The sequence below is a fragment of the Excalfactoria chinensis genome, chromosome 7 (assembly GCF_039878825.1).
Source record: "Excalfactoria chinensis isolate bCotChi1 chromosome 7, bCotChi1.hap2, whole genome shotgun sequence".
Taxonomy (NCBI): domain Eukaryota; kingdom Metazoa; phylum Chordata; class Aves; order Galliformes; family Phasianidae; genus Excalfactoria; species Excalfactoria chinensis.
Window position 1 is genome coordinate 23,702,533 of NC_092831.1, and position 14,485 is coordinate 23,717,017.

The window sequence follows — 14,485 nt, forward strand, 5'->3', positions numbered from 1 at the left end:
ATGCTGTATTTTCACCTCACTTAACGCTGGCTGCTACATTCAATCAGCAGAGTGTTTTCCCTTTTGTCACAGTGATGTAAACAGAAGTGGGACCACAACTATCATGTTCAGCTGATGGTATGATTAGCAAACTAAGTTACGTTCAGAGTGTGGTGCAGTCTTCTGTCACCCGAAGAAGAGAGCAGGACAGGAACAAGCACTTGAAGGCAGTGGCAGTGACAGCTTAGAATGGCAGTGAAGCTCAGATAAAAACTGCAATTTGTGTGTAGTCATTAGTGACAGAGAGAGATAATTATGGGCCTGTCTTGTCGTGTTGCGCATTTATTAGTGGTTATTTGAAGTCTCATGTGTTAGCAGTAAATAAAATTATTTTTCTCTGAACATTTTCAGTCTGACAGAGATTGAATAGAATTCACAGAGCAGCTGCTCAGCAGCAGCTGAAAAGGCTGCCACACTGTGAAGTAACAGTGGAAATGTTTATAGATTGCAAGTGAATGTCCTCAGTAATTACACTGAAAAGGTGAAAACAAATAGCAGCACGCAGGAGTGATGTTTGATGACTTTTTGGTGCTTTCATGGTGGATCTGTGGCTTAATAAAGCTGCATGTAGTAAATACAGAGTGAGTTGAATTCCTGAAACTGTGGACTATGGAGCCGTGTGTGCTGGTATGCCTGCTATGAAGAAAATGGAATATAGGCCATAGTGAGCTCTGCTTGGGGAACAGACTTGATGTGCTCACTTTGGAGGAGCCTTCCAGAACTCAGGACAGCTGCTGAAATCAGGACTGGCATATATGCAGCAGCATTCATGTTAAAGCACCATACAAAACTGTTACTGTATTTATTCTCTTGTCCAAACATCCTCAGATCCGTTTCATGTTAAAGGTTGCAGAAGATAATAAAATGAATGAGTCTGGTCCTGCATGGTGACACGCCATCTTTGCAGAGCTGGGAAGCTCTGTAGTAGCTGCGAGCCAAGGTCTGGTACCAAGGGGTGGGCAGGGACCAGGGAGAGATGCTGGAGTTTGTATGGGTAACTGGGGTAGGAGATAACAAGAAGTAAGAAAACGGATATACCAGGGAGGCCAAATAACTGGCAATAGGTGAGTACTGTGCATTAAAGAAGATAGGAAATCTGTGAGAAGACTGTTATATCTTCCTGAGTTTAAAGACAGGAAGGGAGGTGGCTGTACTCATGCTCTAAATCTGCTGCATTGGAGCTCAGAGATAACTCTTATCTGCAGGTCACCTCAGTCAGCATCCTGTCTAAGATACTAGTGATCAGAGGGTACCTCACGACAGTACTGGGAGCTGCAGGAATTAAATGCAACATAATCTGCCCCCTCATGAAAGTATTTGATTTTTAAGGATTAGAAATTAATTTGGATCTTGACTCTTTAAGTGTTATCTTTTTTTCAGTTCTGCACTTTTTTCTTTTTCTTCGGATGAAATCATCTACTTAATTACAGATATTCTTGTTATCCTTATGCATATCTAACCCTATTTTAATCCTGATAAATGGCTTATCAGTGTCAGTGGCCTTTTTGTGTAGTACACAGAGTACCAATTTACACTTTTTTTTTTTAGTAAATATTTTAAATTTTTAATTTTCATGCTTTGAAACTTGCTGCCCTTTAGCTTCACTGTTCCATATTCAGACAGTGAATGTTTCTGGCTGACTTCCTGTGTTGCTGAAATGTTTGGAGCTTATCTTTCTGAGGTAAATAACACGGTTTTTGTGCAGCCTTTTAATACAACAGCTACAGGCTTTCATTCCCCAAATGCTTGCCTTCTCTGAACACCTGAATTCCGTAAAGCCCATTTCCATGGTGTGCTGCCAGCCTCTGCACTGCGATCCGGCTGATGGATAGGGCCCACCTACACAAACAGGACTTTTTAAGTCTACCCTGCCCTTTATTACTGTTGTTTTCTAACATTTTAGCTTTTCTTGCCATAGGTACATGTCAAGAAGAAACTTGAGACAAGCTACAAACAGTAGTGCCCAGAGCCCTTTCCCTGGTTTATGTTGTGAACAAGACAGGATTATTTGGATTATTCTTGCAGTGGATGCTGTTCAGAATTTTTTATGCATTCTACAGCTGTTTGTGTTCGTTGTCTTAATGCTTTGCTTACTGTCTTAGTGCTGTGACACTGCAGCTTTGTTTAGTACAGTTAGTTTCTGCTGAACTTCTTTCTCCCTCTACTGATTTGATTAAGATATATTACTGGGTGTCAGCCGCATGTTTTGCTCTTTAGCTGTCCATCTCTGGAATTTCAGTTCATTAGTAAGTACGTTAAATAATGCTAGTTCTTTTGAACTAAAAGAAAGTTATCTATTAAATATCAGTGCTGGGTTAAACCGTATCTAACCAGGTAATCGTGTCAGCTTTGAGTTCAAAATGAACTGCACCAAGAGCTATTTTTCTGAAAGTGGAAGTGTGAGTCTCTTTTTGACAAGCTGGAAAGCAGCCTGGAAGCAGGGAGGAATTGTGAATTGCAGCTGTGAATTCCAAGAACTAATAGGAACTGATAACCTTATAGTCTTATAGCCATCATAGTCTCACACCCAACCGCACAGCTGATAAACTGATGGCTGCATTATGAAAAGACTTGGTAATTTCATTTAGAAAGATACATTTAACAAATATTTTTGAAAGAACATTTCAGAAATGAGTCATGCTTGATATAATGATCTGCACTTTTAATAAGTATTTAAGTCCTAAGTGCCTTGTCTTTTATGCCTTGGCAATCTTTTAATACTGTGCTACTAAAACAAACATGAAACAATGAAACAGTGTATGTGGAGTGTGAAGCCACAGTGCTCACTGTTATAATTCCTTCCTTTTCTCACAATTTATTGTAAAAGGTAGCAGTGAAAAAGCTAGAATACAAATACTCTGACGTGTAAGAGCATGGTAAATTAGCCAAACTTGAGATTACTTAGAACCTGTAAATAACCTAAGATGAAGCTTGTCCAAAAAGCCCCTACAAGTCACCCCTGAAACTTGCTCCAACTGCATGTGTTAAGATGCAAATCTTGCAGGCAGCTTCCTGCATTGCTCGGTGCTTTCTGTATGTTATGAGGAGCTTCCTTTTAGGTGTTTATATGTCAGGTTAAGAATTGGTTTCTAAAATGTTGGTATTTTAGAGGAGAGTGCACCTCAAACAGTTAAAACTTACTGCAATATATACAAAGATGACACAAGTGTAGAAACCAAGCCTGTAAACCAGAAGCCTTTTCCTTAATAATGTATGAGAAGACTGGAAATTCTTCCTACAAAAACATGTGTATCAACAGGAACTTGGCAACATTTACCTTTGTGAACATCGGTAAGGCCCTCATGCTGCTGTGTGCAATCTGCCCATTCTCCTAAGTGGCTCTGGCGGCGCAGGCTTTTGGTGCAGTCACTCTGATACCTACATAGGAATTGAGAGAAAGATGTTGATTTGCATCCCTTAGGCAGAATGGTTGGTACACACACAAAAACGAAAACAATTAAAAAGATGTAATTAATTATACCTTTAAGAACTGTTTGGTAATGCATATTATAAACAGTAATAGTGCAGGAGTTTTTGTTCATGCTTTCTGGAAGATGCAGTGAAAAAGACTGGGTGCCATTGGGAAGAATGGGCTTGCAGTATTTGTGTGGACACAGGCTGTCCTTGGCATTCTTATAAAAACAGTAACATAGGCTACTTAAAAGCAGTGAGTTCACAGCAGATTTCTTTCAGATGGTTTACAGCCATATGTTAGTTAGTTTTCTATCTGTAGGCATTTGTCAGACTGGTGTCTGTTTTATGTGGAATGTAAAACCATGACGAGAGGGAGAGGCAGAACAAAATTGTAAGAATTTAACTTTCATTTTCTAAAAATGCTTTTCTCATTGTTTGTTTTTAAGGAAAATCAAGTTTAATGGCTGCTTCTTTTCTCTTCCTAAGGGTTTATGAACTGATGTTGAACTAATTTTTCAGTATGCACAACCACATTTCATTTTCACACACACACATGCACTGTCTGAACAATCTTTTTCAATAGTAAGTATACAGATTTTGCTTTATATACATTGGCTCACTTTCTTTTCATGCTAGATGCAGCTACTACTTTGAAATGCTGTTTTATCATTTACTAAGAAATGGAAATTTCTTATTATTCTGGGGTTTGAATTGTGATCCTTCTGCTTTAGGCAACATGTCTCCTGAGCATGTTCTCATTGCTGTAATACTGAAGCCTAGTTGGCATTAAAATGTACGTTTCTCTGGGACTGGGTTTAAAATGAAGTATCTCAAAAGTGGTTGTGGTACCTCCACATATTGACTCTTCTAAGTCTTTTTCTCCAAGGGCCAGTAAAGTTCTGGAGGGAGAGGGGGATTTCTCCTTCTTTCCACCTTCCTACTGATCTGAGCATCCTCTGCCTCCAGGCCCTCCCGAAAGCAGAAATGCTCACCTGGTGGTTTTGCTCCTGCTCTGGAGAGCTGTGGTGCCGCTGGGTAAAGAGAGGCCTGAGTAACTGGGCAGCACAGAGCGGTACACGAGATTGGTATTGTGGCTGTGGAGGTAATGGCCATTCCTCTTACTTAGTATTGGGGGTTCTGCATTTTAGTTTTGTATTACTGTATCCCTGTTGGAAGGGTTTCTTTGTATTTTGAAGTTCTCTTAGATTTGAAATATTTACTTATCAGTATTTAAAGAACTGAGAAGTGATTCTCAGAGATCAGTGCAGAATTTCACATTCATTGCACTCTGCCTACATGCTGGGGTTTGGGAGTTATGCAACCTCTTTTTATGGAGTTGTGTTTTCTAGTGATCCAGACTTAACTCAGCTATTGCTTAAAAATACAAGTGTAATGGAAAATGTGTAGGATACAAAGCAAAGGTCACGATGAACTACTGTGTACCTCTTAATTTAAAAGCAATCAATTGCATTAAGGTTCTTCAAGCACTGGCTTCTATCATTATGTGTGCTGATCTGAATCCTGCAGAGTGGAAAAGCATTAGTTGCTGTGGCATAGATCCGTGCACAGTCTGGCTGTGGAAAAAGTGTGTGTGGAGTTGTTGCGTATTTAGCTCAGGTAGAAGACTGAAAGCTAAGTACCCAACACAGAAATTGCTGTTAGTTACCTGCAAACTGTAGTGATGGGGAGAGGGAGGGTTGTAGCAGGAATGCTTTTATGACTCAATTATGGCATATTTTCAACTTGGCACTGAGGCTTCCTGACTAACTGTGGGTCACTGTTTCAAATTACAGTAGATCATCACAGTACAAATGCCCAAGCAGTTATTTTAACATGAGCAGAACACATTTTTTTCTGATCTCAATTTTTAGAGGAAACTGGACCAGTTTTTCAGAAACATTACACGTAGGAAAATGAACCTGAGGCAGAAACATAGCATGCAAAATTTTGCCTGAATGCTAATAGTTTGGCACCATTTTAATATGCAAATGAAACTAGTATGTAGTAATGGGAATTGCTACCAGATCCACTAAGAGTAATGGAATTGCATACCGACACAGACTTACGACAAATGTTGTGATTGTAGGTAACTAAATGACCATGGAATCTGGAGCAGAGAACCAGCAGAGTGGAGATGCAGCCGTTACAGAGGCAGAAACCCAACAGATGACAGTACAGGCACAACCACAGATTGCAACGTTAGCCCAGGTATAAAATAATACGGTATAATAGCTTTACCTATTGGGTAATTTTTTTAAGAGGGATAATGTCTGCTCGTGGGCCTGAGTTAAGGTTCAATTGGTACGACTCTGAAACAGCTGCTTTGTATAGTTCCATTAATGTTTGTCTTCAGATTTTTGTAGCATTAGAAATTTTTGACTTCACATCACTCTAGAATGTTAGTTCTGAAGAACTGTATGTGTGTAAACTTTGTCATTTTAACAGAATATTTAATATTAATTGAATTATTTCTATCATTCTTTACCACAACCATAACACTGAAAGGTTGTTTTTTTTTCCAAAGTATGTAATTGTCTTTTTTGATATTGACCAGATTGTTTCGCTGTTGTATTTTCTGTTAGAAACTTGTCTATAACAATTAACTAAATTCTGAAGGAAACAAACTGAAAATTCAGTTAAATAATACAGAAAATACAACATCATATCAGATGGGATGAACATTGTAAACATTAGGATCAAGTAAATGGAACAACCTGGCATCTGACAGTTTGTCTTATCCTATGGGATTTCACAGAATTGTTCACTACATAAAGAGACAGAAGTAGATCATTTATTATCCCCAAATGATTTTGGAGGGGCAAGAAATTATGCAATTCCAGCTACATCTCTAATTCTGGAATCTAGTGTCATTCTTGGATGCACTGATGGCTGGCAGAAGTAACTCCATTGTGTAAAATGAACACAGAATCTCTCATCTCTCTCCTTTAACAATTTCATTTTAAAAGTACTTGCAGACTACAGAGAGCTAGCATGTTTTTAAGATCATGTAGTGTGGGGAATTCAATGTTTTAGTGGTGCAAGTGTTGAATTCTGTACCATTTCATAGGTGGTTAGTATCTCTAGGATGTCTTTTCACCACTCAGTAAACTCAATACACTTCCATTCAAGTCATAGCACAGGGGTCCAAGCTGTTAAAATGCACAGGGCGCTTTTTGTTCAGTGAGCTGTAGTGTGAATTTTCAGACCACCAGCTGCCCTGCACCAGCTTGCCTCTTTGGGCAGTTTTCTCACTGTCTAACTTAGGCACAGAGTGTAGGTGGTGTGAAAAACACTTCAGTGTCAACTAAGTGAAAGTCGTTTATTTCTCTTGCAAAACCAGTAAGCTGCTTCCCACTTGGTATGTGTTAAGATTTCATATGGAGAAGCAAGCCTGTTCTACATTTACTTGCTGACATACTCACTTCCAGGTAGTTAAACTTGCAATATGGAGTGGACTGAATGTACTACCCTGGCGCATGAATGAGATTATTTTTTTTTTTTAGTAAGAAAAGGCTATGCAGTTATTATTAAAACCCCTGTGAAGCACAAGCCAATATGTAATAGTTTCCCTAATTCCCCTATTGTCATTCACTGTATTATTTGCACCTTAGCTATTTCCCAAACTCTACTGAACAGTCCAGACACAATTCCTTGTCTGATTCTGATTGGCAGTGTTTTGTTAATATGATATTTTTAATGTGTGATGCAGCAGTGCTTGGCATTAGGGAGTGCCCTCAGAGGCTCAGGCAAGTCTAAATAAGTAATTATGTTAATTTAATCTTTTGTTGCTTCTTGTAAGGTCACCTCCTTATGAGCTTAGTCTAAGTTCTGTGTTTTTAGCTAGCTCAGGGTAGTTTTCAGAGTCAAAAGGAAACTCGTTCCAGTTCCACAAGGTATGAGTCAGAGACATCTGCGGAAGTTGCATTCTGCTGTTGGCTTCGTGCAGCTGCAGCATAGCCTCCAGTTGATCGGTGTTGCTGTCACTGCCCAGCACTGTTCAGTCAGATGTGCAGTATTATAAAAGGTCACTTGGTGAAGGAATACGATTTGCCAGAGGGAAGCATGTTCACACTAATCCCAGCCCCAATTTCTCTCCTGCAAGCTAAGTACAGCCATGTAATGCTGCAACCATTTTCATAAAAAAGGAAAGGAAGGTAATGGCAAGCACAGACCGTGGATTAAGGAAGGACAGCTGTGGAGGAGAGATCTTCATGAAATTCCCCTTAATTCTGTTGTTGAGCAAGATTTCTTTGTAAATGACGGATGTTTATGGAGATTGAGAGATGAGCTGTTGTAGCATTTTGAGAACCACATGTCCACGAGGACAGCAGAGGATTTGCAGTCTGCATGCAGCAGTTCCCTGGGATTAGGCAGGACGGCAGTAGAACCCCTTCTCCCACTGCAGCTAAATGGACTGAATTTCTTGAAAAGGCCATTACACACCGTAAGACTCCATTTGTCCAAATGTAGGTATCCAGGCGCAGGCTGGCTAGTGAGAGACCCCTCACTGGCGTTGTCTGCAAGTTCCTTCCAAAGGCTGTGATGGCATTCTGCCTGCCAAGAGCCTAGGTGTGACCGCATGCACCGTGTCACCAGACGAGGGATGAGCACAACTGGGTTCTGAGGTGCCTGCCCAGCCACAGAACAGCCCTAGTGTACAGCCCTCTTCTTGCCCACTGTGGTCCATGTCACAGCAAAGAAGCAAAACTTCTCCACATGGCATGAGCAGCTCTGCTTGGGGAGCGCTGTCCCAGGGGCTGCGTCCTGTGCAGCGCCATTTGGCTGCACATACAGTTCCATGCTCCACACTGCACAGTTGGCACGTCACTGTGGGCATAGCCACTGCCTATAGTTCTGTGCTTTAGAAACGAGGGTGTGTGCAGGAGCTGAGATCTTAAAGTGTTGGGCCGTTTTTTCCTCATCTACACAAAATAGCTCTTAGAGCAGAGTTTGTGTCGACTGGCTAGGCTGGATCAAAATAACTGCCTGCATATCTTTTGCTCCTCAGCAGCCCCCTGTTTTTTTCTATCTGAACAACTGGTTGATTCTCTTTATTTAAATGGACTTTGCCATTTAAAAGCTACTCAATATGGTTTAGTCTCTAATAAGTCTGAAAGATATGACTCTACAAATTCTAACACCTTACATCTGGCAAATAACTGTGCATTTTCCTGAGTGAGAACATAAATAGTTTCACTCTCATACGTTTCTGCCTTTGACTCAGCAGCATTAGTAGGAGTACACCCAAATCCTAGCAGTGTGTAACTGAAGTAACTGAAGATTAGTATGTATTTATTAGGTTACTCAAAATAGAGGGAGTTGTGCTGTTCTGAGTCTTGTCAGTGGTTTTAGAGGTGATATTTTCAGCCTGCAGAAACTCTGTGTTAGATTAATTTGGAAAGTAGGTCAGATGTTGGGTATAGACAATTCAGGGTTTTTTGTATTACTCTGAAACATTTGGGTCATCTAGCTGGTGTCTAGATTGGACGTAATTTGTTGGCCAGAAATTGTTCCTGATAGTGAAATAAGATTGTGCAATAACCTAACTTTTGTTCACTGTCTCTACATTGCAGGTATCTATGCCAGCAGCTCACGCAACGTCTTCTGCACCCACGGTGACCTTAGTTCAACTGCCCAATGGGCAGACAGTTCAAGTGCACGGCGTAATTCAGGCTGCCCAGCCATCAGTTATTCAGTCTCCACAGGTCCAGACAGTTCAGGTACTTGCTGAAGAACTTCTAATACGCGAATTGCAACTTCTGAATGGTCCTGCCAGTTTGTTGGTTTCTAGTGGGCTCATGTCCTTGATTATGTTTTTGCTTAAATGAACTTAGAAGCAAAATCTGTACAGTATTTGCTACTCTGTGACTTTCTTTTTTCTTCTGATTTAACCACTTTTGACTTCAATTCATCACTGAGTTTCATTTCCCTCTAGAACTTGGTTGGGGAGTTTAACAGTTTTATCTTTCAGTATTTCTTAATTTTTTTCCCCTCTATTTTTGCACAGTAAGAGTGTAATGTCATCTGTTAATCATTAGTGAGCCTGATATTCTGGGATGAGTCTTTGCTCCTTCAAGAAACATTCATATTGGTTTACAAAACACATCTGTATGTTTGTGGCCCTTAAAATATACTTATCAGTCTCCTCATAAAAATAATATTTAAATTTACTAGCTGAGTGTTGTTTTTCTTTTGTAAAACAAGAAAGATAACGCAGTGCGAATGAAGAGGGAGAGCTTGGAGACTTAGGAGAAAAGTAATCTGAAACCTTAAAACCCATAACCACTTAATTTGTTTTTCTTTAGAGCGATTTCAAGTCCAATGTTACTGAGCACATGAATTACTTAGGGCAGCCATACAGGGTTAGACTGATAGATACCTAGCTGGGTATTCTTTTAAAAATAATAAGGCATGCATAACTTAAAGACTGTTATGAGAATGGCCTAGTTTTATCTACTCCTTGTCGGCTTTAATTATGAGTTTCTGGCAATCTCTGCCCTCTTCAGCTGATGGAGTCAAAAGTCTAGTCTAGAGTTTTAATCTATTGGAAGCAAGCAGTTTTCAGATAGGTGCAAATGTTACTAGCCCAGGGGTGGAAGATAAGAGACTGACAGTGAAATCACGGATGGAATTCATCTGGCTCACTGCAAAGCACAAATGTTTATGGAATGCTGTGGTACACAAAACATGGTATTTCACTGTCAGCCTTGGACCTGTCCAGACCCTCTATCTGATTAGTGAGATTTAGGCGCCAGCACGCTTTTGGATCCTTTAAGTATCTTCCCTACGGTGCTTTAAAAAAAAAAAAAATCAGGCTGAGAGCTGTGTTTCTTATGTAAGCATTTTGCTGCTTACCATAACAAGCTTTGTGTATTTGTAACATGAGTATAGCCATTTGGTAAATGGCCTCAGGAGTTTATGTATTTGGGAAGTTTTTAATATTTTTGGCACACTTTGAATGTAAAACTATGGAACTACGGTTGTTAGGAATATTTTAACTTTCCCTTATAAATCTTTTAAAGCTTTTTGTTTTTAGCTCCCATTTTCGGAATTGCAGCACTGCGCTATTTTTTAGCATCTTCAGGCATGACATTTTCCTGACGATTTCCCAAAAGAAAAAGCGGTCTTTGTGTAATAAATCCATACAGTGATTTACAAAGAGTTGTTTCTCAATTTCATTATTTTGCTCTTTCTAACCTTTCTGCATCCTTTCTTAATTTGCTTTTAGTTTTTCTCTCCCTAAGTCTGACTGACTTCCTCATTTGTTCCCTCAAAATGGATGGAAACAAGGAAGAAATCATGAAAAACAAAAACTGCTTGGGACTAATTTTTGTATTCTCTTACTGTAGTATTGAAATTCTAAGGGACATTGTCACGGGTAGATATCTGGTTCTGGTCATTCTTTACTGTATCTGTTACTATTAAACAGCCTGCCCTTTCTTTTCATTGCATAGGTAGTAGTAGTGTATAATACATGCGTCATATCAGCAGTTCCTTAAAATAAAGACATTGGAAGTGCCCTGTTAAATTTGATTGCTGTTCTTATTTTCAGATCTCAACTATAGCAGAAAGTGAAGACTCACAGGAATCAGTGGACAGTGTCACAGACTCACAGAAACGGAGAGAAATTCTTTCCAGACGACCCTCCTACAGGTAAGCAGCTTGAAAGCAGGAGCATTTTGCTTGGTGGATGTGTTCTTCACGCTGGATGCCGAACGGTGGGATTCCGTAGTTCTAGAGTTCTTTTCAGATTTGCTGAAATCTCTCTTCCGCAGTGTATTTCTATGGAGTAGAATATAAAGAGATAAGCAGATAGGAGGAGGAGGAAGAAAACTCAACTGGTACACTCATTTAAAACAGAAACAAGCTGAAAATAAGCAGACTGCAAATTTGTGCAACACTGAAGTGTTGTTGTACTAGATATCTTGGAGATACCTTTAATGAATAGTTAACACAAAATACACTGAAACTTTGCAAAAAGGTGGTTTCCATATAATCTGTAATCTGCATAAAAACAACTGTTGTTTTTTAGTATTGTTGAAATGCTAGCAGCCATCAAACTTAACTCCCTTCTCCCTGACACATCAACATGTGGTATTCTGTGGCTGAAAGGGAATTTCCATTTGTGTGAGGTTATGTTAAAAGTTGAAGTTTGAGAGTTCAGAATGTGGGTATAATGGAGTAGCAGATGTACAGTGCATTTTTCTTCATTAATTAAGCCCTTGCACAGCTTTTACTGACTGTACTAAATCTTAATTTTCATTTGTAAAACACGCTGAATAGCTTTAAGGAGCACCTACGGAGTTCAGCAGTTTTTAAGTGACCTGTGGATTCCTACTGCTTCAGAAAATTCTTTATGGGCACAGCCTTAGAAACACAGCCAGACAATAGCCTGAATATATCTAACCCTTTCTTATGTTTTTTTGTTTGTTTTTTAGAACTTACAGATTATTTTCTCCATTCTCCAGGAGCCTTCAAGGCTGTCCTGCTGATGATAGTTAAAATGGCTGCAGAAGATCCTTAGCCATAATAGATTTGGAAAAATGTTATTTGTTCTTAATATTAGCAGTGACGCTAATATTAAGGCTGTCACAGACTTCCTTGCAGTTTGCCTCTGCAGTAAAACACTTTTACTGTGTATGGAAGAATAGCTGAATATGGTGAGACAACACACCTAAATAAACAAACTGCAAAACAGAGAGCAGAGGACTTGTGCATGCTAACTTCTCATTCAGATGGACTCTGTTACATGCACCGACACCACAGACTCCTCTGTTCCTCAAATCAGACCCTGCAAAACTTACTAATTAAAGCTTTTTTACCCAGCTCAGCCTCTGGTCTCACCCATTCTGGTTGAGACACTTCAACAATATCTAGTGAGTTCCCAGCAAGCTTTATCCAAGCTGCTGTAAATGACCCTACACACAAGGTTGGTGCAGATGGGTACAGAACTGAAGAGCTGTATCTCTTCCTCCAAAACTGCACTTTCATCCTAGCATGCATCATTAATTCTCTATGCCAGTTCATATCTCTTATATTTGTAAAGGTGCCACCTTGTCTTCTATTTTAAATGGCAAAGATCAGTATTAACTATCAGATTGTATGTGATGAATTTAAAAAGTGTTGAGCTGCAAGTTCTTCTTTTCTATTTTGAACTCCTTGGGTTTTGTTCTTCCTCATCTGTAAGGTGGAATGATACAAAGATGGTAACAGATATTCAAAAGGTTATTTATCAGGAAAAACTCACCAATATGGATGATTTCACTGGGAAACACTGAAGCAATCTCCACTGGAGAACAGTCTCCAAGAGATGCTGCCTTAGTGGTGGTCAGCCCTTAAATGAGGTCTAGAGGAGGTGAAGTCAAGCTCCACCCCTTCCAGGAGCACAGCTAAATTACTCTCACCTGTGCTCCCACAGCTGACCCAACACTTGCCTCAGCTGATTAATCAGAGATTCAGACTGTGATTACCAATTTCCCATACATCATCCTATCTGCTCTCTCTGTATTTTTAATCTGTTTTGTCCACTAATTTTTCTCATCTAATACCTACAATTCAAATTCTCTAGACAGGAATTTGTTTTTTTCCAAGTGGTACTTGGCAATGTGGAGTGTTTGAGCAATCCTGGGGTTCCTGCACACACACAGAGCTGAAATAGTAACAGCAAAGCGCTGTTTGTCAAGTTGCTTAGCAGAGTGACCAGCATCCCCACATAGCTGAGCACAGATGTTCTGGTTCCCAAAGCCTTGAAAGCCTTATTTAAGCAATAAGTTTTGTGTTGGAGCTTAGATCTACAGCAGTATTCATTTCATCACACTTTGAATTCTAGAGACAGTCCATGGGAAAACATAAACAAAGAAAGTTCCTTTACGCCTAGGTAGCATTTTGCAGTGAGGTAATACAGTGCCAGCACTAAAAAAGACTTGACAGTTCACCCTCTGAGAAACAGTGTTTAAATGTTGCAAATGACAGCAACTGGTAAGTTCAGGCCTACAGTCAGTCAATAGGACCTGTAGGTGAGATGTTTCAGCTATTTGGACTTTGGAGAATTAGCCCATGGAAATAGTTAACAAACTGCTTTTTCTTCACACATGCCAGTCTTACAGCTTTCTAAGGCAGAGTTTTTACCTCCCGGTAAATATAATTGTGCTGCTTAAACACTCAGCATTGTCTCCCAGGCAGCTGTTCCATCAAAAGCTAGCAGCTCTGTACAGGCATTTTTGCAAACTTCCTTAATACTTGTCTCTCTGGTTGAGGACATGCTGGTCTCTGAAAGGGAGCAGTTCCTCTGATGTGAATGAGGAGGTTTTACATACACTGCTTTCTTCAGATATTTTGTGGATGAAGGCAGGAAGCAAGTCAAAATGCCCAGGACACAAACACGTTGTTAAGAAAAAGGAAAGGTTGCAGTTGTTGAGAAACACCTTTGCTGCTCTTTGCTAGCTGCCTTACCCATCTGTGCATAGCACTCTGAACAACTTTCTCCAACAAGAATTTGAAGGCAGTCTGGGTTTTTCATTCTGCAGCCATATTTGCAGTGCTGGCTCACTGTACTTCCCAGTTTTCCCAGTAATTATGTATCAAAAAGATGTTTTCTCACTTGTTATTAAAATCTCTACAACACACTGTCTTTGCCAGAAAAATTTTGAATGACTTGTCCTCAGACGCCCCAGGAGTGCCAAGGATCGAAGAGGAAAAGTCTGAAGAGGAAACAGCAGCACCTGCCATTGCCACTGTTACGGTGCCAACTCCCATTTACCAAACCAGCAGTGGGCAGTACAGTATGTAGTCTGAATTTCTCAGTGGTGCTAGTAAGTGGGGACAAGAAGATGAAGAACTATTATTTGTATAACTGTGTGGGGCTAGGGTAAAGCAGGAGGTAAATCTAAGATTATTTTATTTGACTGTTTAACAACCATGTCTTTTAAACACATTCCTCTTGTTAATATTTGAAATGTTCAATTAACATTCTGGGATTGTTTGCCAGCTTGTGCAGCTGCTCCTTTCAGAGGCAAAATATAAGTTGAACATA

General features: G+C 39.8%; 1 protein-coding gene and 1 long non-coding RNA gene across 3 annotated transcripts in view; one reads left to right on the forward strand and one right to left on the reverse strand.

Moving 5' to 3' along the window:
• LOC140255095 (uncharacterized) overlaps window positions 1–11,823 on the reverse strand; it is a 57,530-nt gene extending 45,707 nt beyond the window's left edge. Inside the window, exons 1-2 of the long non-coding RNA XR_011904387.1 lie at window positions 11,037–11,823; window positions 3,317–3,417 (exon numbers count right to left, since the gene is read on the reverse strand). This is a non-coding gene — a long non-coding RNA (uncharacterized lncRNA). The remainder of the gene's footprint in view (window positions 1–3,316; window positions 3,418–11,036) is intronic.
• Window positions 1–14,485, forward strand: part of CREB1 (cAMP responsive element binding protein 1) — a 33,487-nt gene that overhangs the window by 12,036 nt on the left and 6,966 nt on the right. Inside the window, exons 2-6 of one of the 2 annotated variants that reach the window (XM_072342411.1) lie at window positions 4,420–4,555; window positions 5,540–5,661; window positions 9,027–9,173; window positions 11,006–11,106; window positions 14,092–14,234. In XM_072342411.1, the coding sequence (XP_072198512.1) occupies window positions 5,548–5,661; window positions 9,027–9,173; window positions 11,006–11,106; window positions 14,092–14,234 (505 nt within the window). In that variant the 5' untranslated portion in view covers window positions 4,420–4,555; window positions 5,540–5,547. The remainder of the gene's footprint in view (window positions 1–4,419; window positions 4,556–5,539; window positions 5,662–9,026; window positions 9,174–11,005; window positions 11,107–14,091; window positions 14,235–14,485) is intronic. The other variant, XM_072342410.1, reaches the window with a different exon arrangement.